General features: G+C 45.9%; 2 protein-coding genes across 2 annotated transcripts; one reads left to right on the top strand and one right to left on the bottom strand.

Annotated features, from left to right (window-relative positions):
• Window positions 1-15,682: 15,682 nt before the first annotated feature.
• Window positions 15,683-17,128, bottom strand: LOC123083304 (probable carboxylesterase 5). Its single transcript, XM_044505375.1, has one exon. It carries the CDS (start codon window positions 17,091-17,093, stop codon window positions 15,903-15,905), a length of 1,191 nt encoding a protein of 396 aa, XP_044361310.1. The 5' UTR covers window positions 17,094-17,128; the 3' UTR covers window positions 15,683-15,902.
• A 5,019-nt stretch (window positions 17,129-22,147) lies between these two features.
• LOC123088283 (bisdemethoxycurcumin synthase) lies at window positions 22,148-23,934 on the top strand. The gene is made up of 2 exons (XM_044510480.1): window positions 22,148-22,401; window positions 22,474-23,934. The coding sequence occupies exon 2, from the start codon at window positions 22,484-22,486 to the stop codon at window positions 23,669-23,671; it is 1,188 nt and encodes a 395-aa protein (XP_044366415.1). The 5' UTR covers window positions 22,148-22,401; window positions 22,474-22,483; the 3' UTR covers window positions 23,672-23,934.
• The last annotated feature ends 251 nt before the right edge of the window (window positions 23,935-24,185 follow it).

Genomic DNA, 24,185 nt, shown 5'->3' with positions numbered 1-24,185 from the left:
TAGATGGCATATAAATTCATTCACAAAACCAATACTTTCCAAGTCTGACATAATATATATGCAAAAATATGAAGATAAATAATATAAGATCAATATCAATATATCCACCATTATATATTTTTATACTCTATTTACCAAAAATTGTAGTTGTTGATATTTTCTTCCAGATATTTGGTTAAACTAAAATAGAATTGACTTTTCACTGGATTTACATGCCATGTATGTGGCGACAGAGAGAGTAACATATTTTTGTCTCAGGTATCTTATGTTTTCTCATTCACATTCATATATATAAATAATATGAAATCATAGGTAAAACGGGGATCCTAGAAATGAATAAAATTGATGCAATAAAGATTGACCATGTGTGAGATGATTATTTGGTGTGTTAAACTATGGAATCTTAAAAGCTACGTACTGCAACAATAGAGACGGAAGATCTTACGCTGCTTACATACAGGACCAAGGAGGCTCTTTGGCATTTTATCTCTTATTTTGTTCATTCTATCCCTTAGGACATCTAGGTTTTTGTATACTTTACACAACATACTGAAAGTGGTATGTTTTCAAATATAATTATGTACATTCTAGTTTAGTTTTAATTAATATAAAAATATCGTAGGAGCCTATCCTACTGTTTTCAACTATAGTCCTATATGCACCTATGCACCTGCAAGAAGAACCTTTTGTAGGAAGTAGGAACACCGAACACGTACTCGCCGATGAAGTTACACTTGTATACATTCAACTGTATGTGTTGTGATCCTCTAGGAAACAACAAAGGCATGAACTTACGTTCCGAATCTGAGCAGGTACATATGCATCTCATTGCGGGGGGGGGGGGGGGGGGGGGCTTCATTTGAGAACATGGTAGCTTGACCGATTTCCCCCCGGTGTCAGTGCAATGCCACTTCTTTGTAAGTGCACATCTGGATGTTGGATGCTCCTTCCCTGAGGCACGGAGGGCATGCATCTAGAGGTTGCGAAGAAGATGACAGATCTGTGAGGGTGATAGGTTGCGGAGAAGACGTATTGGCAGCTACTACCAAAACCTGATAGAGCAAATCGAGATACAGTACATTAGGGTTAAAGGATTGAGGATTTTCGATGGCTATGATTCGGGTAGATGAACCTAGCGCTTGTGGAGGAGCATGATGGCACCTCGGCTGAATCCGTCTGTCCGTGATCTTCTTTCGCCGCCGATTAGTGATTTTGTGATCTTCTTTCGCCTCTGATCGGCTGATCAGTGGTTCAAATTAGCCCGGCCAGACAATCACAAAAAGTGATGCTGAATCCATTGATCTATGGTCTTCTTTCGCTGCTGATCTGCCAACCCGTACAATCTCTACACTGTGCTTCATTGATGCATTGTTTCAGGGATCGATGGCTTATGTAGTTTTGCGAGACTCACATGAGAGAGGATGTTCACTTATCCACTTCCAAAGCCTGGTCATGTACCGACGTATATTATGAGAATTAAGAACAATACTTAATCCATGTAGGAGTAGTATTCCTACCATTTTGTGCTTGAGCGTTGTATATATTTGTGTAACCCTTGTAACTCGAACCCAGTAAGGGAAATAAAGGAAGATGATATGGCACTTTACCAACTGACAGATCGTATATTATGAGAATTACAAGCAACAGTTAATCCGTGTAGGAGTAGTATTCCTATTGTATTGTGCTTAAGCGTTGTACTCCAAATATAAGTAGTAAGCCCACCTCAAGATGTAGGAGTATATATTTGTGTAACTCTTGTAACCCAAAACCTGTAATAATAAGAGAAATAAAGGAAGATCAAAAGGCGCGTTACCAGCTGGCAAATCGGTCAAGCTTATCGTGTATGGGCAGCAGCCAGTAGTACATGTACGTCCAAGCTGATTGTGTAGTAAGCTAGCTTCAGAAGCGGTGAGTATTACACAGTTTTGAGGCCAGTTTTTTACTTCTAAGTGTAGCTTTATACGTGCTAGTGCGTTGTTTTAGAAAGTAATCCAACTAGCTCCACATGCCAGCGTGCGGAAGGAAAGGTCGAGCACACCTTTTGGCGTTGGCGTCAAGTTTTGTTTTTGTTTTGGGCGTTGGTATGTTTTTTCAGCCTGGCCGTCAATGGTTTGAAGCAATGATGTGCACGGCAGGGTGGGACAAGTGCTCACACCTTTTTTTTTCTCTAACAATAATAGGCGTGCATAGGCTGGGTGGAATAAAAGAGATGAAACGTTTTTCTATAATGGCAATGGTGGGTTATTTCTTTGAACATTTATGTCAAAGAAATTTTATCTAAATCTAACGGTTGTTATTTTAAAGGTGAATAATTCGAACGTTAGATGTTTTTGTTTTTTGTGGTAATTTCTAGAATAATTATCTTTTTCTGATTAGCCCGTTAATTACTTTTTATATCTCTACTATTAAAGGGGGATCGAACGTCGTGATGGTTCGACCTCTTCGATGGTTCAACCTCCTTCGATACCCCCACCTCTCGTACGTGAAAAAAAGAAACTCCTCGCACGAAAGAAAACTCAAAAAGAAAATAAAAACAGCCCACGTATGCACGTCGTCCCACCTCCAAGGCCCACGCGCCCGGCTTCCCCCAATTCCATCGCTCTCGATCTCGTGGCTCTGTCGCCGTCGCTGACCTCCTCCTGCCTATGGCAACTTCGAGCGGCAGCACGCTGCAGCGGATGTGTTCGAGGAGTTCGCCCGGTGACTGCGCATGGAGCACAGCAACATCTCCACCCTTTCATTGCTCAACACCGACCTCGAGATTTCCCGCTTGACCTGGAGGCCTTCCGCGACTGAGTCCACAGCCCCGCCTGCTTTGGCCTGATCTGGATAGAAGACGTACAACCACCCAATAAGTTTCTCTTCCTTCTCTCTCAAATTTTTTTAATGTCCCGAATCATCTATTTCATCAGCCATACAGGAGAGTTTGGGGATGGGGAATTGAAGATACGAGGAGGAAGCCATACAGGAGAGTTTGTGAGGTCCAGAGAACGAGATAGAGAATTCAGAGACTAACTGTTGCATATACTCCTCCTACACGACACGCACACACAGTTACAGATGGTCCCAGGACCCACTAGCCAGCTGACAACGCTCTCTTGCATGGATATTCTGAGCGAAAAGGTGTGATTCCTAAAAGAGAACTCGAGTAAAAATATTCATCTTGGTTTCTTAGTTATGATCTGCACTAATAGTACAGATGCATATTCTATGCGGTTCTCTTCTTGGTCTGATTCCTAATAGAAAACTTGTGCTTGACCTTGATTTCTTGGCTATGACATGCACTATTATTTTTGGTCAGATTCTTGCAGCAACTTCTAATGGAGATGGCATAATAGTTCCAGGATAAAGAAGAGGTATGAGCATGGACTTCTAATACTGCTCTATATGTTTGAATTTTTTTGACACTTTGTAAAAAAAGAAAGTAAATCTGTCATTGCTGAGATGTAGTCTAGGAGAAATTATACTTTTCAGTTCTCTAAACCTTGTGAGAGTTTTGCTTGATTTGTAACTGAAATTTGATAGTCTTGTTGTGTTTATTACGCCATTATGAATGTGGAATAGTCTTGTTCTGATGGATAGGCGCGGGGGCAGCCATCGGAGGAGACCGGGTCGGATGGGGTGGAGAACGACGAGGTCACACGGACGGCTGTAGCAGCACATCAGAGTTAACTTCCTATTTCTCGCTGACAATGGTTTTGCTTTTGCTTAGTATCCCACATCGTGTTAGTGCTGCATCTATCTTATTTGTTTACTGAAATTAGGAGTGGTAGTACATCATAGTTGTTGCTGAAAATATTCCTACAACAGATCATATTGCCGGGGTTTTGCAGAGAATGCAACTTGCTTTTCATTTTTCTTCGATATCCATATTTTTTTGCTGTAACAACAATTCAATACCAAGGTTAGGACTCTTGCAAGTAAATACATGTAGGCTGTAGCAATACATGTAGGCTGTGGCAATGTATGATAAACTAAGGTTGAAGACTTTGTAAGCTCCACATGTAGGCTGTGGCAATGTAGGATAAACTAAGGTGGAGGACTTTGTAAGCTCCAGGTCGCTAAGCCTTTTGGTGACCCTTTCTTTGCTCTGTTTATGTCTTCTGACTATTCATATATCCTGAAATTAGCCACTATGATGTACTAAAATGCTGCAGTCGAGAGCTTTCTATACACATCTACGTAACAGTTAAGACTAGCTAAATATCTGTGTGTTGCTACTTAAGATGATGCTGGATGTAGTACGTGCCTTCTTGTTAATTCCATCCGGAAGATGTTGCTCTCAAATTTATATTAAAAGTTAGTTCTGGAAAATTGTAATTGTATTTCAGAATTATCTTCATAAATGTAGTTGATCATAAAATTGCATACAGAGTATTCTAAGGGTTCTAAAAAGTATATGTGTTGAATCCAATAACACTAAGTATCTTTAGATTTTTGTCCATGCCGATTGGTGTATGCCTAATTGTTGCATTTTACAATGAGATAGTGCCACTTGCAAGTATCACATGTGCCTTGTGTTTAGATAAGCTTTTCCCAAGATGTAAAATACTACAAAGGTCTTAGTGCTACTTCATTATTATTTTATTTATATTCATTATAAATACATCTCATGCCTTGCAAGCTTAGCTTATTTCCCATCAGATGAGTGCTTCCAATTGTTTCACTGTAACTATATTGGAGAAAAACACAATCTAGTAATGTATTTTGTTCCAATAGATCTCAGATGTTGAATGAAGATCAATAGAGGTAAGATAAAATGAAGGAAAAAAGGAGAGACCTGGGCCTGTATGCTCTTGCCATGCGCTACTACTTTTCAGATGTATATTCTTTTGTTAATCTTTAGGTTAATCATACTTCGGTAAAAAGGACAAATCTATATTCTTCCAAATTAGGTTAATCTTTACTAACTGTTTTCCGGTTCTATTTTTTAGATCATAAATCACTTCTTTGGTTGGAAGGAAGAAACTCCATTGTTGCTTAAGAGTTGGCGGTGAGTAATTTAAAAGGGCATGCATCGGCTTTGATGTAACTGGTAGTGATGGTTCGACCTCTTCGATGGTTCAACCTCCTTCGATACCCCCACCTCCTTCGATACCCCTCCCTCTCGTACGTGAAATAAAGAAACTCCTCGCACGAAATAAAACTCAAAAAGAAAATAAAAACAGCCCACGTATGCACGTCGTCCCACCTCCAAGGCCCACGCGCCCCTTCCCCCAATTCCATCGCTCTCGATCTCGTGGCTCTATCGCCGTCGCTGACCTCCTCCTGCCTATGACAACTTCGAGCGGCAGCACGCTGAAGCGGTCGTGTTCGAGGAGTTCGTCCGGTGACTGCGCATGGAGCACGACAACATCTCCACCCTGTCATTGCTCAACACCGACCTCGAGATTTCCCGCTTGACCTGGAGGCCTTCCGCGACTGAGTCCACAACCCCGCCTGCTTTGGCCTGATCTGGATAGAAGACGTACAACCACCCAATAAGTTTCTCTTCCTTCTCTCTCAAATTTTTTTAATGTCCCGAATCATCTATTTCATCAGCCATACAGGAGAGTTTGGGGATGGGGAATTGAAGATACGAGGAGGAAGCCATACAGGAGAGTTTGTGAGGTTCAGAGAACGAGATAGAGAATTCAGAGACTAACTGTTGCATATACTCCTCCTACACGACACGCACACACAGTTACAGATGGTCCCAGGACCCACTAGCCAGCTAACAATGCTCTCTTGGATTCTGAGCGAAAGGTGTGATTCCTAAAAGAGAACTCGAGTAAAAATATTCATCTTGGTTTCTTAGTTATGATCTGCACTAATAGTACAGATGCATATTCTATACGGTTCTCTTCTTGGTCTGATTCCTAATAGAAAACTTGTGCTTGACCTTGATTTCTTGGCTATGACATGCACTATTATTTTTGGTCAGATTCTTCCAGTAACTTCTAATGGAGATGGCATAATAGTTCCATGATAAAGAAGAGGTATGAGCATGGACTTCTAATACTGCTCTATATGTTTGAATTCTTTTGACACTTTGTAAAAAAAGAAAGTAAATCTGTCATTGCTGAGATGTAGTCTAGGAGAAATTATACTTTTCAATTCTCTAAACCTTGTGAGAGTTTTGCTTGATTTGTAACTGAAATTTGATAGTCTTGTTGTGTTTATTACGCCATTATGAATGTGGAATAGTCTTGTTCTGATGGATAGGCGCGAGGGCAGCCATCGGAGGAGACCGGGTCGGATGGGGTGGAGAATGGCGAGGTCACACGGACGGCTGTAGCAGCACATCAGAGTTAACTTCCTATTTCTCGCTGACAATGGTTTTGCTTTTGCTTAGTATCCCACATCGTGTTAGTGCTGCATCTATCTTATTTGTTTACTGAAATTAGGAGTGGTAGTACATCATAGTTGTTGCTGAAAATATTCCTACAACAGATCATATTGCCGGGGTTTTGCAGAGAATGCAACTTGCTTTTCATTTTTCTTCGATATCCATATTTTTTTGCTGTAACAACAATTCAATACCAAGGTTAGGACTCTTGCAAGTAAATACATGTAGGCTGTAGCAATACATGTAGGCTGTGGCAATGTATGATAAACTAAGGTTGAAGACTTTGTAAGCTCCACATGTAGGCTGTGGCAATGTAGGATAAACTAAGGTGGAGGACTTTGTAAGCTCCAGGTCGCTAAGCCTTTTGGTGACCCTTTCTTTGCTCTGTTTATGTCTTCTGACTATTCATATATCCTGAAATTAGCCACTATGATGTACTAAAATGCTGCAGTCGAGAGCTTTCTATACACATCTACGTAACAGTTAAGACTAGCTAAATATCTGTGTGTTGCTACTTAAGATGATGCTGGATGTAGTACGTGCCTTCTTGTTAATTCCATCCGGAAGATGTTGCTCTCAAATTTATATTAAAAGTTAGTTCTGGAAAATTGTAATTGTATTTCAGAATGATCTTCATAAATGTAGTTGATCATAAAATTGCATACAGAGTATTCTAAGGGTTCTAAAAAGTATATGTGTTGAATCCAATAACACTAAGTATCTTTAGATTTTTGTCCATGCCGATTGGTGTATGCCTAATTGTTGCATTTTACAATGAGGTAGTGCCACTTGCAAGTATCAGATGTGCCTTGTGTTTAGATAAGCTTTTTCCAAGATGTAAAATACTACAAAGGTCTTAGTGCTACTTCATTATTATTTTATTTATATTCATTATAAATACATCTCATGCCTTGTAAGCTTAGCTTATTTACCATCAGATGAGTGCTTCCAATTGTTTCACTGTAACTATATTGGAGAAAAACACAATCCAGTAATGTATTTTGTTCCAATAGATCTCAGGTGTTGAATGAAGATCAAAAGAGGTAAGATAAATTGAAGGAAAAAGAAGAGACCTGGACCTATATGCTCTTGCCATGCGCTACTACTTTTCAGATCTATATTCTTTTGTTAATCTTTAGGTTAATCATACTTCACTAAAAAGGACAAATCTATATTCTTCCAAATTAGGTTAATCTTTACTAACTGTTTTCCGGTTCTATTTTTCAGATCATAAATGACTTCTTTGGTTGGAAGGAAGAAACTCCATTGTTGCTTAGGAGTTGGCGGTGAGTAATTTAAAAGGGCATGCATCGGCTTTCATGTAACTGGTAGTCAGTGCTCTAAGTCAAATTTTATTAGAATGGATATCCCTACAAAATTTCCGTGTAAATGTACAACACTAGACATGGTATTTTCATATTGACTACCCCATACGAGATATACTAGGGGAGTTGGTGATTGCATGTCCCTTTGTCGGTACGTCGTCGTTCCTACTCATTATTTCTGTCGGTACGTATGCACTATTTCATAGATCTTCTAATGTTTTGAAGAAGTGGCCAAGTGATAGTTAGGATAAAATGACCAACATTTGAATTGACGACTATGATAGAGCAAAGATGGATGAATTCCATGGATGTGGAAGGAGGAACGACAGCAAGAAAACCGCTTTTTCTAGATGCAGGGAAGGTACTGAAAGAGATGATGACATAGGGAGTTAAGGACACACTTATAATTTTGTAAAATATACATTAGGGGTCTCCCCTACTATTTCACGTTAAAAAAGACATGATAGAGAAAGAAGTGGGAGAAAGAATTGGAAGTTGCCGTTATATGGATGAATATCCATCATGTTTGACATACACTTCTGAATTAGAACAATGACCATTGTATACATTTTTAAGACCCTCAGTGTATACATTTTTAAGACCCGTAGCAACGCACAGGCATTCAGCTAGTATAAATAGATGCGGCCGATGCATCTACAGTTGAAGCACTGGCTACGAAGCAGGGCCTCACGCTGGCAGCAAAACTCGAGTACAGTATGGTTATTGCGGAATCTGATTCCACAGGTGTTATCAGTGCATGCACGAGAAGCACATGGTGGAGCGGAGGAGCCCCTATTTTTGCTGACTGCATGGATCTAATAGCCTCAATTGGGAATGTCAATTTCTTTCATTGCTTGCGAGAAGCTAATCAGTTCTCTCACAAGATAGCTAAGTATAGTTTTGAAAATAATTCTTGTTGTACTTGGGTCAATAACCCCCCTGATTTTATTCTTAGCGCACTCATGAACGATGTAAACATTTGTTATTTTTCAACAAAATAAGCCATGATTGCGTTTCCCTCAAAAAAACAAGGAAGCTGTCCCCTCTACGTACCATGATCAATCAATCCAGCAGCCCTCGCCCAGTCAATCAGACGCATATTTCTCGTCCCTATGTATGACAAGATTCAACAAACAATCCATGGTGTGTCTGAATTTATCCTTACGTATAGCATGATTCAACAAACAGAACTTTCTCATCTAGTGTTTGGTAATAAATTCATACGGACGTACCTAGTTACCAACTATAACAAAGACCGGCAGTGCTACATGTGACTGTGAGAAGAATCTTTGGCACTCACATTTGGAACGCGCGGTCTTGGCTCCACACGTTAGACGTTGTTGGTCAAGTCGTCCCATAGGTAATCTCCTCCCCATGAATGCAAATCGGTGGGGCTCGGCGTGTCCATCAGTGTCTCTCATCCTATTTTTGTTCAAAAGAAAATTTTGACTTTTTACGCTTCTTTCGGAAATCGAGCACCTCAACATATTGAGTAGGTACTACTCCATAACTAGGCTAATATTACTATTACCTCCTGCGAGGTAAGGCGTTGTTGGAGAGTCTAATTCGCGAGCGAGCGCCTCCGTCTAAAAAACATCTTAGAAAAAAAACTGAGAAATAAAATTCGTCACCTTCATCTAAAAAAATAAGTAAAAAATAAAAAATAAAAAATTACCACCACAACGTACCAGCGAGAGTCACTTTGTATGACCATCCATTAAAAAATACCAAAGGTCCTCACCTCCATCTAGAAGAAAGAAATACAGTTAAAAATAATCCTCACATTCATTTAATTTTTTTTCTAAAAGATTTCTCATCGCGGCCAACCAGCTTGCGCCACGTGGCATAGCTGGTTGGCCGACCTTCACGCGTAACGCTTAATGGATTTAATACCATAGAGAAAAGGGGAGTTGGGATGTGCACGGTCAAAGCAAATGCAAACGACAAGGGAAGCGATGGCCGCTGGCTGCATATGAGGCGATGGGAGAAGACAGAACCGATCAAATCAATGGCCCTGGCTAATTAAATGTGAGAGGAGCACAATGCAAATGCATCGTCATGCCATTTCATATGTGATGCTACAATTCACCTCGGTAGGCTAATAACACATGATGCTCGATATGCACATAGTAAAGTAATTACACGTGCTTTTTTTGGCGGGGTAAAAGGGAGTTTTATTTCACAAGATAGGGATACAATCTCGAGACAGCTGCTCCTCACAACATGGAGGTCTTGAGTTCAACCATACCGCAGTACAATACTCGGTACGACTATAGTGTGCCAAAAGATGTGCTGCCCTATTCTGCTCTCGATCAATTTTACAAGGAACAAACTCCCTAGCAACCATGTGAGCTTTAATCTCAACGTCAATATGACGGCTGATCTGGAATGTGTGGCGTCCTCGAGGGTTGCCAATGCATTCGAAGAATCCGATTGGACGATGACCGGCATGTCTGAATGTTGAATGGCCAAAGCCATACCTTGCATAATTGCATGAATTTCCGCTTCAAAGGCGTCATTGCAATGAAAAATGTATCTATATGCCGCAAAGATCATAGTCTCATCCCTGTTCTGCAGTACCATTCCAGCAGAAGCACGTCCATCATGGCTTGAAAAAGAACCATCAACAGATAGGGCTACCTAGCCTGTTGGTGCACGAGGCCATGGAACAGGGGTTCATGCACATTTTCTGCTCACACCACGTCCATCCTCCAAGATTGGCCTATTACCTTTTATTATCTCTTCCATACTAATTTTCTTGCCAAATGAAGCGACTTGCAATAGCTATCCAAGTAATAACAGTAGCTTGAACCGGGGTCTCACCCTTTCCATGAGTAATATCATTACGCAGCTGCCGTATTCGCCAAATGATCATAATCACCATGTCCCTATTGTGTACTGGGCAATTTGATAGGATTTGCAAGAGCCAATCTTTCTGTGATTCAATTAGTAGAACATCATCAGGTAGTGGCCAAATCTTGCGCAGACCATCCCACACTTGCCGAGCATGCATGCATGTGATAAGAGCATGAAAGCTACTCGCTTCCTCCTTCACGCAAACCGGACAGGAGCTACGCACAGGAAGATGGCGTTGTACCTTGCACAAGTTAGTAGCTAACGCCCCACTCGCCGTCTTCCACGCCAAGATGCTCATCTTGAGCGGGACCTGAGATTTCCAAATAGAATTCCATATTGTCCGATTGCCATCCGGTCTACTGCTACTAGCACCCGCAGCAGCGTGAATATCGTCATGACAATCAGTAGCTAGCTTGTACGCCGACTTGACCGTAAAATTACCACGAGGCTCGGGATACCAGCCAATGAAGTCCTGCATGTTTCTTGGAGAAGTACGAATTTTCAGCATTTCTACAACATCCATCGGCCAAAAGTGTTCGTGGATCCGATCCACAATCCAGGCTCCATTGGTGTCCAAGAAATCCAACACTCGGTTAAACTGGCAGTTCCTCTCAGGGGTAATAGGACGAAAGTCATACCGTCGAGGGATCCATGGATCTCTCCATGTTGTCACCGAATTACCATCCCCAATTCTCCATATAGTTCCCCTCTTCAACAGCTCTAGTCCATGGACAATACCTTTCCAAACCATAGACGAATTTCCAGTAAAAACTGTATCCAACAGACTGCCGGGAGGATAGTATCTAGCTTTTAATTAATAGTCGAGCAAAAGACTATCAGGGAACTCTAATAATATCCAAGTATGCTTTGCTAGCATAGCTTGGTTAAACGCACGCATGTCTCTGAAGCCCATGCCACCCTTACTCTTAGGCAGCCTTAGTTTGTCCCACCTCAGCCAAGCCATCTTCCTTTTACCTCTTTCAACTCCTCATCAATATTGTCTCATCAATTTTGTTAGATCATCACAAACCGATGCAGGTAAGCGGAAAACACTCATAATGTAAGCCGGTATTGCATGTGCCACCGATTTAATTAATATTTCCTCTTTACCAGAGGACATAAATTACTCACTCCAATCAACTAGTCTCTTCTTTACTCTTTCTTGAGTAGTTTCAAACCTACCCATATGCATTCTCCCTTCTGGAACTAGTAACCCTAGGTATTTGGGTTCGAAAGCTTCACTTGTTATGTCCATAATATGTTTAACCTCCACAGACACCCACCTCACTTCAAATACTAGAGAAAAGGATGGAACACTTTGAAGGGTTTATGAATTGACTCGTAGCTCGTCAATAAGTCCTCAACAAACATTTTAAAATAGTTGCTTGCTGCTCGGTGGCGTGAAAGAACAACAATGAATCATCCGCAAATAACATGTGAGATATCATAGGTGCCCACCGACAAAATTTCACTCCTTCCAACCCCTCCTCCGAAATAGCCTTGTTGACCAACAGAGACAAACCATCAGCAACAAAGAGGAAAAGAAACGGAGAAAACGGATCACCTTGTCGGAGGCTGCGTGAGGGGATGAAGGACTCCAATAGTTTTCCATTCAGCTTCACTGATTACTTTACCGACGTTACACATACCATAGTCCAAGAAATCCACTGCTGTGAGAAACCCCATTTACGTAGAGTCTTCTCAAGGAAAGCCCAGTCCACTCGGTCGTACTTTTTTGATAGGTCAAGTTTGTAAGCACAACAAGCCGGTGAATTGGCTCCAACCGACTGGATGAAATCCAAGCATTCAAATGCTATGGTAGAATTCTCTGTAATGGGCGTCGTCGATTAACCAAACATTTTGACACAATCTTATAAATCACATTACACAGACTAATCGGTCTAAAATCCTTTAGTTCTTTGGGGAATTGAACTTTAGGGATAAATATGATAGCCGTGTCGTTAACACCATTAGTCATCTCTCTAGTAGCAAAGAACTCCAATACTGCCACCACAATCTCTTGTTCTAAAACCGCCCAGTCACGCTGATAAAATCATGCTGGAAATCCATCTATCCCCGGGGCCTTAGGTGGCCCTATCTGAAAAAGTGTGTCTGAAATCTCCTTCTCAAAGAAGGGGGCACATAACACATTGTTCATCTCCGTCAACTTCTCTTCAATGCATTCGATGACGTCGACAGGATAAAGCATTGGGTCTTTCGTATATACCTCCTGGAAGTATGAGCGCATCATTAATTCCATCTCCGAGGGTGCAATACACCAAGTGTCGTCGAGTTTACGCAGCCGCTGAATATAATTACGTCTTGCTCGCCAGACAGCTCGTTGGTGTAGATATTGGGTATTCCTTTCCCCCTCTTTTAACCGAGTAATCCTCGACCGTTGCAGGCAAAGTATCTCTTCACGATATAAAAGCTCGTCAAGCTCGTACATCATCTGCCCTATAACCTGTCTATCTGCACTCCCTTGTTGAAGACCAGCTAACTCAGAGCGCAGTCTTTCTATATGACGTAACACATGGCCAATTTTTTTACTACTCCAATCTTTGAGATTCCTCATAAGTACCTTCAGGGAGCTAGCCACAGCACCCAAATTGCCAGTGGGCTTATTTCTTTCCCACGTACTAGCTATGACCTCTTGTAGTGTGGGATCTCTTTCTCACATGATTTCATAACGTTGTGCACCTCTTCTTCTTTGACCATCAGTAGGGACTAATTCAAGGATGATGTGACGGTGGTCTTAGCAAGAAGTTGCTAAGTGAACCACTCTCGATGCTGGGAATAGCTCACGCCGCACTTCGTCAGCACACACTCGATTCAACCGCACACGTACATTGTTATTACCAAGTTCGCCATTGTCGTATGTAAAGGGACCCCTGAGAAACCAAGGTCTTCCAACTCGCATAATAATAGGAAGTCCCTGAAAGCTTCCATCTGAGATTCTGACCGCAATGTTCTCGACATATGTTCATGCTGCCACAAAGTTTCATTAAAGTCGCCACAAACAGGCCATGGTTCTTGCGAGACCCCTCTCAGCCTTGTTAGATGATACCACATTTTGTATCTATTCTCAACTCTTCGCTCGCCATACACAAATGTCATCTGCCACTTTTTATCTCCACCTCTATCTTCCACAGAAACATCAATATACGTTGACACGAATCCAACACGGTAACTATCAAAGACTCATCCCAATACAATGCAAGTCCACCACTCAAACCAGAGTTGTTCACACCATAAAAACCCTTCAAACCAAGCCTCCATCTTAACTTCTCCATCTTACCAGCTACTTGTCTTGTCTCACAAAGGAAGAAAAGCTTGGCGATATTGGCTTTTGAGAGGGCCAACACCTCACGAACTGTCTGGCGTTTCCCCGCCCCCCGGTAGTTCCAGATTAGTGAATTCATTGTTCCCGGCGCAGCTCCACACGGGAGCCTGCCGAATTTCTTAGACCATCTACCGAGCTAGCTTCAGTTCGTGCACGTTCCCTGTCGGTACTAGAAGTAAGGGACGTCATCTGACCATCCTCCCCGTTGCCAAAAGCAATCGCCAACAACTGCAGTGGATTAACCTGCGGATCAGTCGCATCACCACCCTCAACCAGAATGTGTTTCCTTAATCCATTGTCCTCCTCCATATTATCACTTGCCTTCCCTAGGGTATCTTTTTCAGTCACCCCCCTTGTAGATAGGCTCTTGATAGGTGTGGAAGTAGTATTTGTCAGACCCTCACCTCCATGATTTCCAGACGCAACAGCAGCAATAGTGCGGCCACCCCCCTGAAACTCAGACCTGTTCATGTTTGGTGGATCCGCATACAACCATTCCCCAAATTTCAATTCCTTTGCAGTGTAAACATCAGTTCCACACTCCTTGAAATCATGCCCTATTTTACCACAAAACTTACAGAAGCGAGCGAGCTTCTCATATCTAACTGCAAACACTTGCCTCTCCCTGCCTTTAACAATACTCACATGGTTTGTAAGGGGCTCCCTCACATCATGTGTAACTCGGACTCTTATGTAATCACCCCGAGAATTCCCGACAAGTCTGAGCACCATGATTTCCCCAGCCTTGCGGATTAGTTTCTCAACAATATCCTTGTTGCAATAACCATCCGGGAGCTGATGGATCTGTAGCCAGATTGGCATGTGTACAATCTGTGTGTCCTCGGCTCTGCTCAAACCATCATAAGGATGGAGAAACACTGCCCAGAATCTGAATAACCAAGGGCCTTGATGCATGATTCTTTCCCAATTGCCCAAACAAGATGCTTGCACAACGAACAAATTGGCCCCGACTGGCCTGAACCTCACCGACTGTGCCGCGTTCCACGCCGCCCTCATATCCTTGAAGAATGCCGAGTGGTTGAAGGACTCGTCCATATGAACACGGGCAAGAGCCATCCAGCGGACACGCTCATTGATCTCCGGGACCACTTCATTGATTACTAGGTCATCGAACACCTCATCTTCTAGGTCAAGCTGACCAAAGAAGTTGTCCAGGTCTTCCATTCCAACGCCCCGCGACCCACTGCTCATTGCCGCTCCCACGTCAGGGGGAGTCGCCACCGCCGCTTCTGTATGTCTTCCAGAAGTACTCTGGAGATCGTGATCCCCAAGAGGAGAAAAACACGTGCTTTTTGAGTTCATGCATAATTCAAAGAGGAATATGCTCTCCAGATCACAGATTAAAATGGTATTATGAATATATTGGGAGCCCCATTAGTGGATTGACAACATACATCAATAAAAATCCCTGATCTATTTCTTTCGCCAATCAATTTGTTTTCCCTTGGGGTCACAAATTGTATCTTTATTGATCTTTGCTTTCTTGAGTGAGTTGTTCTTAATTACTTATCTGTAAAATTGATGGTAGGTTGGATTTCCCTGAATTCGAATTGTTCTATTGTGGGGCTATAAATTTTATGACTCTTTTGTTGTTAACCCGTTGCAACGCACGGGCACACTTGCTAGTGCAAGAAAAGAAAGGACATAATAAGCACCGTGAACATGCAACGCCTTGAGAATCCAATATTACATGTACAATAACATTCAATACAAAATAAGAGTTCGACATGATAAGGTATACAATACTTTTTTAAGGGAAGGCATGTGATATACATTTATTTGCATGACACCTGTTTATGAATAATATAATAAGATAAACCACACAATTTACGTATAATTCCATGTTCGGTAATTAATGGGCATACATTACACATGACTTATAAGTTATAATTAATAGGAGACTCTTTCTGTTTTATTTAGTGTAGTATACGTAGGACTATAGGAGAAGGGCATACCCTTGGCACAGACCTTCTGAAGAGAGTCTGAATGAGACATTAATTTATGTGTGCGCTATCAGGCCGGCCGTCATCTAGAAAAAAATGTTGATCACACGAGTCCACGGAACCGCAGCACCGTTACGTGGCATACTGGACCGTGTGCCCCAGGACTTCATGGCCATGCCATACCCAAACACGTCCTTGAACGGCGTCGTGGGCACGCCAAGCACCATACGATTAGCAAGCGACGAGTTGGGCCGCTGGTTTATGAACTCCACGATGCTCCCCATGAGCCTCTTGCTTGTGGCTCTCAGAGGACTGTAGAGGTGGAAGCCGTGGTCCTCGCCCTCCGACTCCACTACCGTCACCTCGCGGTGCCCCTGCATCATCCAAGGCCATGGTGCGTCGTGATCACGCATACGGGCCGCCAGGTCGAGGCCGCGCTCCCGCAGAGTGTCCTTCCCGGCTACGGCCATGAGCACGCGGCGGCAGGCCAGCGATTTGATCTCTGAGGCTGGAGGGTCGATCCGGTGGTCGTCGTTGCCGGCCAGGCCGGCCGTGACGAACGGCCACAGCCGGTCCACCCCGTACGGCGGGAACACCGCCGCGGCGCCCTCGCTGTCGTCCGCCCACGCGAGCTCCGAGGGCAGCCGCTTGGCTCCCCAGAAGTAAGGGTGTACCATGATCAGCCCCGCAATGTCCATCATCTCGTCATTGACTTCGTGGCTGGCGCGGACTGCCGTGTGGTAAACGATGTTGCCGCCGGCGCTGTCGCCGGCCAGGAACGTGCGCGCAGGGTCGGCATAGCTGGCCAGCCACGGGTCGGACAGGGACAACGCCCACTGGAGCGCGGCCCACGCGTCGTCGTAGGCCGCGGGTATGGGGAACTCCGGAGCTAGACGGTACTCCACTGACACGACGAGGACTCCGGCGCTGGCGGCGAGGGAGGTCGCGTACCGGTGGTACGTCCGGCCGAAAGCGCTCTCCGTGCAGAACGAGCCGCCATGGACGTAGAGGACGACAGGTAGCCCATTCCTGCCTGCGGTCTCGGCGGCACGGGACGGGAGGAATAGGCGCACAGACACGCCGGTGGCCTTGTCGACAACGACGTCCCTCGTCGCCACCCCGCGGTTGCCGCCCTGATCCGACGACGCCAGCACGAATGGGCTGCGCAGGAAACGCTCGATGCTGCCGTCCTTGTACTTGCGTATGAAGGGGTACATGTCCACCGAGATGTCACGTCCCTCCTTCTCATTCGCTGGAGAAGTCTTGTTTGCATGCATGGCGCAGTTGAGCTGCTTCACTTTGGAACTCTTGTTTTGAGTTGTGCCGCTGCATCCCGGGTCGTTGGCAGCGGAATTTATAGAGCGAGTCTCTTCATCAGCACGTCCCTTTACTAATTAATAATATCAGTTAGGAGCATATTGTACTCGCGACCAAGTTAAAATATGGACCATTAGATACGTATATATAGGTTGTCTTATATACTCCCTCCATTTCAGAATATAAGGTTTATTGATTTCCATGCAAGTTAACCATGTGAATGTTTGACCAAAATTATAGAATAAAATAACAATATCTACAATACCTAACTGATATTATGAAACTGTTTTTTTTTCTTAGAAAAGGAGGAGGACCCCCGGCCTCTGCATATGGACGATGCATACGACCACTTATTAATTATTCTCACAAGACCTTACAAAGTCGTCATACAACAGTAAGACTAAAGCCACCGTCTAAGCAACAACTGTCGCTACACCTATCCAATTGATGAAGGGCGCTGATAGCCTGGGCCTAATACCAAACAGACATCGCAGCCAGACCTAACATCTAAGAACTGAGGTCTCAACCAGGACGCCTGCCGGGTATGGGCACCCACCAGTCCGGCGTGCTCCTCAACCAGGACGCATGCCGGGTATGAGGCAGCCGCAGCCACTTGCCACCAATCCATCTTCAGAGTTGTACTGCTGCATCGAGCTTGCCCGGTCTAGCTGCCGACGACGCCACCATGACACCAGACAAAGTCGACCTCCTGCGCGAGTCCATCATCGCGCATCAGACTCCTAATCTCCAGGGCGCCATGCCATCGAGATCTGTCATCATCCATGTGTATGATGAAGCACCGCTCCACCAAAGACGTCGTCCACTGGTCCCTCGAGCCGTACACCTCCAAGAAAGACGCCCCCAAGGGGGAAACGACACAAACGCGCCGCCGTCTTCTGATCTGTCGATCTAGGGTTTCCCTTGGAGGTAGCAGATAGTAGTCTACAACTTCTCCACTGCGATGCCTTCAAGAAGGGAACGGCGTCATGAACGCCGCCATCTCCGGCTTTGGCATCTAGCCAAGAGCATGTTTTCAGCCAGATCTTTTCGAAGAACTCCATCCAACTTCTTGTGCACGGACTGCCGCCTTCTCTGTCGGAGACTGGATCAAAAGATCCAGCCGCCGCCGCCAGATCCATGCAGTCAGCATCGGGAGATGACGACAGTCTCCCTGTGCCAGAGCTAGCACGAACCGGAGGAGATCGAGTCGGAGACGATGATACTCCTGGATCTCCGGCAGGCCAGCGAGCCGCCGGCCACGCCGGGCCGTCGCCACCCCGCGCGCCGTCCGATGGTCACCAGATCCGGGATGAGCCGGACCCGTCGGACCAACAGGCGCGCCGCCACCCAGCCATGGGGCCGCCGCCCCGGCCATCGCCGCCCCCTGCGCATCCGGCCGATTCCCAACGGCACCACCATAGCCGCCGCCGCTGGGACACCGCGCCGCCGTGGGCCGAAGTGGGGGCCGCACCTCCGCGGATCTGGGTGTCCGTGCCACCCATGGATCCGGGGGAGAGGGGAGAGGCCCTCCGCCACCGCGTCGCATGCACGGGCTTTGCCCGGCGCCGACTACCTGCGGCGGCGGAGGGGAGGACTGGGCGTGGGGAGGGTCGCTGGCAGCGGAGGAGGCTGGCCCCCCGTGTCGCCCGCGAGGGGGGTGACGCGAGAGGGAGAGCGAGCACTAAAGTATATTTGTTGACGGAACCTTCTCCCTTTCGATCATCAACTGCTTTTCATGATGGATCAAATGATATAAAACTTCGTCGCGGCTGTGTGTTGGCATCATCGTCATCAACCGACTCTGAATTTGATGCCGACAACGCCCACACGGCAAAGGCCGCGAGGTGCACGATATGACGAATCCGATGATGAACTAGGATGGGGGACTATGCAAGCCTGCGTCATGTAGGAACACTAAGCTAGGCCACCAGTCGCTTGGCATCGTTGCCATCTAATCCTCGCCGTCACATAGCTCTGACTCTGCCGCTCACTGGCGGAGCTAGCCAACTTCTTTTGGGGCGGCCAAACATAAATGTGAACATTTGGGGGGGGGGGGGGGCAAAGAACTCTACTTTTCTTAATCTTTCTCTCCAAAAAAAAAATTCCTTCACATATTTTACAAAAGCTGGGGGGCCATGGCCCCTGTAGCTTACAACATAGCTCCGCCACTGCCGCCGCTACAAATTTACCACGACCTTTAAATGACCCCAACTTTCACGCATCCACCTAGCCGTTGATACACACACCGTCCCCGCCTTTCGTCATCATCCGGCCCGTTGAAAACAAGGATCGAAGGTTTCACAAGGAACCCAAAGCATGGGAAGAGTAGAGGAGCACAACATCATAACGATGCTTTCGAGACTCTAAGTACGTCAACGTACATCGCAGCCGCTAGCTCTTGCCATCGCCGGCAACAAGGCATTTGCATACACGGCTCTCACTTCCCCTCATCGGATCTGGTTCATCCACCTAGTCATCCAGGCGCCACCGACCACACATCGAGAATCATCCCCACGAAATTGAGCTGAAATTATCACACAGTTAATAGTTTATAGTCCAAGCGACAAGTCTAAAAAGCATACTATTAAGTATAGGTTGTTTCTTTCCACAAAATGTGGGCAAGTTATTCATCTTCTTTAACAAGCGAAGAAGTGAACTCTCAAAAGAATTATTAAATAACGTAGAACAAATTTCAAGAAGCTCGCGTCGGTGTATTAAGGGTACACTTACTATATAAATATGTAAGTACAGATGGATAAACAGAAAATAATGTTGATAGATTAATAGCCTGTCTTTCAAAATAGATGCTTTATGAATACCTTGTGACAAATCGTAATTATCTGTCAGTACATTGTGACAAGGCCCGTATGTTGGCAGCGTTCTGTTGGCACTTCTAGATGCAAGTCCACATGCATTTCATGCTGGCTTTGTTACGTCGTGCGCGTATGTACGTAGCGCCTACCAGCACGGACTAGCTGTGTACACACTCGGTTGGCTCACATATGTATAGCATGCACATCTGAGCAAGTACACAGACCATTATTGTTTGTTGAATCTAGCCATACGCAAGGACAAATTCGTACTATGACACACCAAGGATTGTTGAATCTTGACACACGTAATATCGCTGGGTACAGCTTTCTTCTTAAGAAGAAAGAAAGGCGATCTCGCCTCCTACCGCCAAGGCGCCTTTCTCCGCCGCCGTCCTCCGGCGGCTCCCCTCCGCTGACGACCTCGGTCGTCGGTGGTGAGGTGGGTCGCCGCATCCATGCCGTGGATTGTTTTAGGCATTAGTTTTTTAGGATTTTGGGTTGTTCATCGTCATGGCTTCGGCGGTGGCGATGGCGGCGCCAACTAATAAATCTTCAGATCCTTTCCCAGCGTGGCGATTCGCCTTTGGGGTGGATTTGAAAACCAAATTGTTCAAGGAAGGATGGTGCGGCAGCGGCGGCATCCTCATAAGTACCTTCAGGGAGCTAGCCACAGCACCCAAATTGCCAGTGGGCCTATTTCTTTCCCACGTACTAGCTATGACCTCTTGTAGTGTGGGATCTCTTTCTCACATGATTTCATAACGTTGTGCACCTCTTCTTCTTTGACCATCAGTAGGGACTAATTCAAGGATGATGTGACGGTGGTCTTAGCAAGAAGTTGCTAAGTGAACCACTCTCGATGCTGGGAATAGCTCACGCCGCACTTCGTCAGCACACACTCGATTCAACCGCACACGTACATTGTTATTACCAAGTTCGCCATTGTCGTATGTAAAGGGACCCCTGAGAAACCAAGGTCTTCCAACTCGCATAATAATAGGAAGTCCCTGAAAGCTTCCATCTGAGATTCTGACCGCAATGTTCTCGACATATGTTCATGCTGCCACAAAGTTTCATTAAAGTCGCCACAAACAGGCCATGGTTCTTGCGAGACCCCTCTAAGCCTTGTTAGATGATACCACATTTTGTATCTATTCTCAACTCTTCGCTCGCCATACACAAATGTGATCTGCCACTTTTTATCTCCACCTCTATCTTCCATAGAAACATCAATATACCGTTGACACGAATCCAACACGGTAACTATCAAAGACTTATCCCAATACAATGCAAGTCCACCACTCAAACCAGAGTTGTTCACACCATAAAAACCCTTCAAACCAAGCCTCCATCTTAACTTCTCCATCTTATCAGCTACTTGTCTTGTCTCACAAAGGAAGAAAAGCTTGGCGATATTGGCTTTTGAGAGGGCCAACACCTCACGAACTGTCTGGAGTTCGTGGTTCGTGGCAGGCAGGTATGGTTTCCTCCTCCAACTTCTTAGTTGGGCGGGGGTGCGAGATCTGGAGTTCGATGTCGTGTCCGGGGTGTTGCCCCGGTCTGATTCGTTCAACAGCAATGGCTTCACCATTATTGGCGAGCCACCTTGGAGGTCCACAAAGCTGCATATTAGCGACGGAGCCGTGTCGAGCTTGGGTGTGGAGGCGACCCGTCATTTTCTCCTTTGGTGGCTACTATGGTGGTGCCTGAGGCAGGTGACGGGCGTTGGTGCCAAGCTTAGAGGATTCTTTAGTCTTGTTTGTAATTTTACTTATTGGCTGGTGTTCCTGTGTGCAAAGGCTAGCGTTCTGCTGTTTTTTCAGTTTTATCAGGTCGCTATGTACGTGGCTTGTACTATAATCCTTATGATATAAATGAGACACGTATTACCATGACAAAAGAAAAATCTTCACATACGTAGGGCCGTTGGATTGATTTATCGTGGAGGGGACAGCTTCGTTGATTGTTCCTCCGCTGTTCTGGAAGAAGTTTTTCCTAACTCGTTGCGCGCGACACATATATGTGGTCCCATGCAGGATTGTTCCATGCATGCATGCACGAAAAACATGCGAAGGCCGCCGGATTGATTGATCGTGGTACGTGAAGGGGACAGCTTCGTTGATTATTCCTCCGTTGATCTGCATGCACATAGCACATAGCGTGCCGCCGGTCACTTGCCACGCATGTGCTTGCGTCACCGCCACACGGCCTACCCCCCGTATCTCGCCCTTCTGCATGGGGCATGAGCCCTGCTCGGCACGTCCTTAAATACTTGCCGCCTCCTCCCATCTCCCAACGCACATTAATCATTTGATCAGCCTCTCGCCTTGTTTGCTTTGTTCTTTGTAAGGTGGAGTAGGTAGCTCGCTCAATACATACCTCTCTCGATCGTCTCTGCTTTATCCAATTTAGGCACTTGTGTTCAGCTATCTATCGAGTAGGATAGGAGTAGAAGGTAATGGTGTTTTAAAACCTAAGATCGATCGCTTTTCAAGGAAACTGACTCTTTAATATTGCGTGCATGCAGGAAGGCGACCATGGCAAGCAACAGCAGCATCCCAGCCACTACCTTGAGCGAGATCCGTGTTGCTCAGCGTGCGGACGGGCCGGCGGCGGTGCTCGCCATCGGCACGGCGAACCCGCCCCACTGCGTGCCTCAGGAAGACTACCCCGACTACTACTTCAGCGTCACCAAGAGCGACCACCTCACCGACCTCAAGCGCACCTTCGCCAAACTATGCGGGATGACGGGCATCAACAGGCGTTTCTTCCACCACACGGACAAACTGCTCGCCACGCACCCGGACTTGTCCCTCGACTCCCGGCTGGATGTCGTGGCTACCGCCTCCCCCGAGCTCGCTGCGTCGGCTGCCGCGAACGCCATCGCCGAGTGGGGCCGTCCGGCGAACGACATCACCCATCTCGTCGTCAGCACCAACGCGGGGTCGCATGCGCCGGGCGCCGACGTCCGCTTGGTCACACTCCTCGGCCTCCGCCATGATGTCATGCGCACTATGCTCCAGCTCAACGGCTGCGCTTCCGGATGCGCCGCCCTACGCCTAGCCAAAGACCTCGCCGAGAACAACCGCGGCGCGCGCGTCCTCGTGGCCTGCGTCGAGCTCACTATCACCGCCTTCCGCGGGCCCGACGAGGCGGACTCCTTCGACACCCTCATCCCCCAGGGACTCTTCGGTGACGGTGCAGGTGCCGTCATCGTGGGTGCTGAACCCTACGTCCACGAGCGCCCGCTGTTTGAGATGGTGTCAGCCTCCCAGTACATGATACCAGACACCGAGCACATGCTCACCATGCAGCTCAGCAGCGGTGGCATCGGCGGGACCATTGCCACCGGACTGCCAAGACTGGCGGCGGGCATCGTTGAGCAGTGCTTGTTGGATGCGTTTGGCGACCGCCTAGCCGGCATCGAAGGTGTCGTCGAATGGAACAGCCTCTTCTGGGCCGTGCATCCCGGCAGCAGTGCGATGTTGGACCACATCGTCAGGGCACTCCGGCTTGCTCCTGGGAAGCTGGCGGCGAGCAGAACCGTGGTGAGAGAGTACGGGAACATGCTGGGCGCCACGGTGATCTTCGTGCTCGATGAGGTCAGGCGCCAAAGAGAAGATCCTGAAGGAGAGGGAGCTGGCCATGATGAAGGCTGGGGGGTGATGATGGGATTTGGACCGGGGTTCACTGTGGAGACGATGCTGCTGCGTGCCGCTACCTAGGTAATTAGAAAGAAGGAATAAAAAACACATCGCATATATATTCAATAAAGTGCATGCAATGCAATCTTTTATATTTCCATATCCACATATCACCTATATATACGTACGTGTAAGAGATGTGAACATGTGGTGTGACAGTGGTCAAGTCCTGTAAGAGTGATCTGCACTATATGGTTATGAATATCACTTTAGCTACTTGTAAGTTTCCTCAATTGTATATTGGGTTCAGCCCATTTCTTGGTCATTCAATTTTTTTTCTCTGAGTTTCGTGCTGTGTTTTTTCCTGGCCTGTGGTGGGCTTTTTTTTTTCTGGACAGTACCTATATTTTTGCCAGTCCATTTGCATCAGGGCCGAAGCCCATTAACTGTGCGATCAAGCCCTCCTCTCTCTTCCTTTGTTAGATCACAAAGAGGAGGCTCGGCGGAAGTCATATGCAGAGACAGCCAAGGCGTTTTTATGGGAAGCTCAGCCATAGTCATCGCAGGAGTTTGGGACGCAGCTACACTGGAAGCG

The sequence above is a fragment of the Triticum aestivum genome, chromosome 4A, assembly GCF_018294505.1.
Source record: "Triticum aestivum cultivar Chinese Spring chromosome 4A, IWGSC CS RefSeq v2.1, whole genome shotgun sequence".
Taxonomy (NCBI): domain Eukaryota; kingdom Viridiplantae; phylum Streptophyta; class Magnoliopsida; order Poales; family Poaceae; genus Triticum; species Triticum aestivum.
This window is presented reverse-complemented; position numbering and strand designations above follow the sequence as displayed.

Bases quoted from the DNA above. Each gene is read 5' to 3' on its own strand.
- LOC123088283 (XM_044510480.1), top strand. From the start codon at position 22,484: ATGGCAAGCAACAGCAGCATCCCAGCCACTACCTTGAGCGAGATCCGT.
- LOC123083304 (XM_044505375.1), bottom strand. From the start codon at position 17,093: ATGCATGCAAACAAGACTTCTCCAGCGAATGAGAAGGAGGGACGTGAC.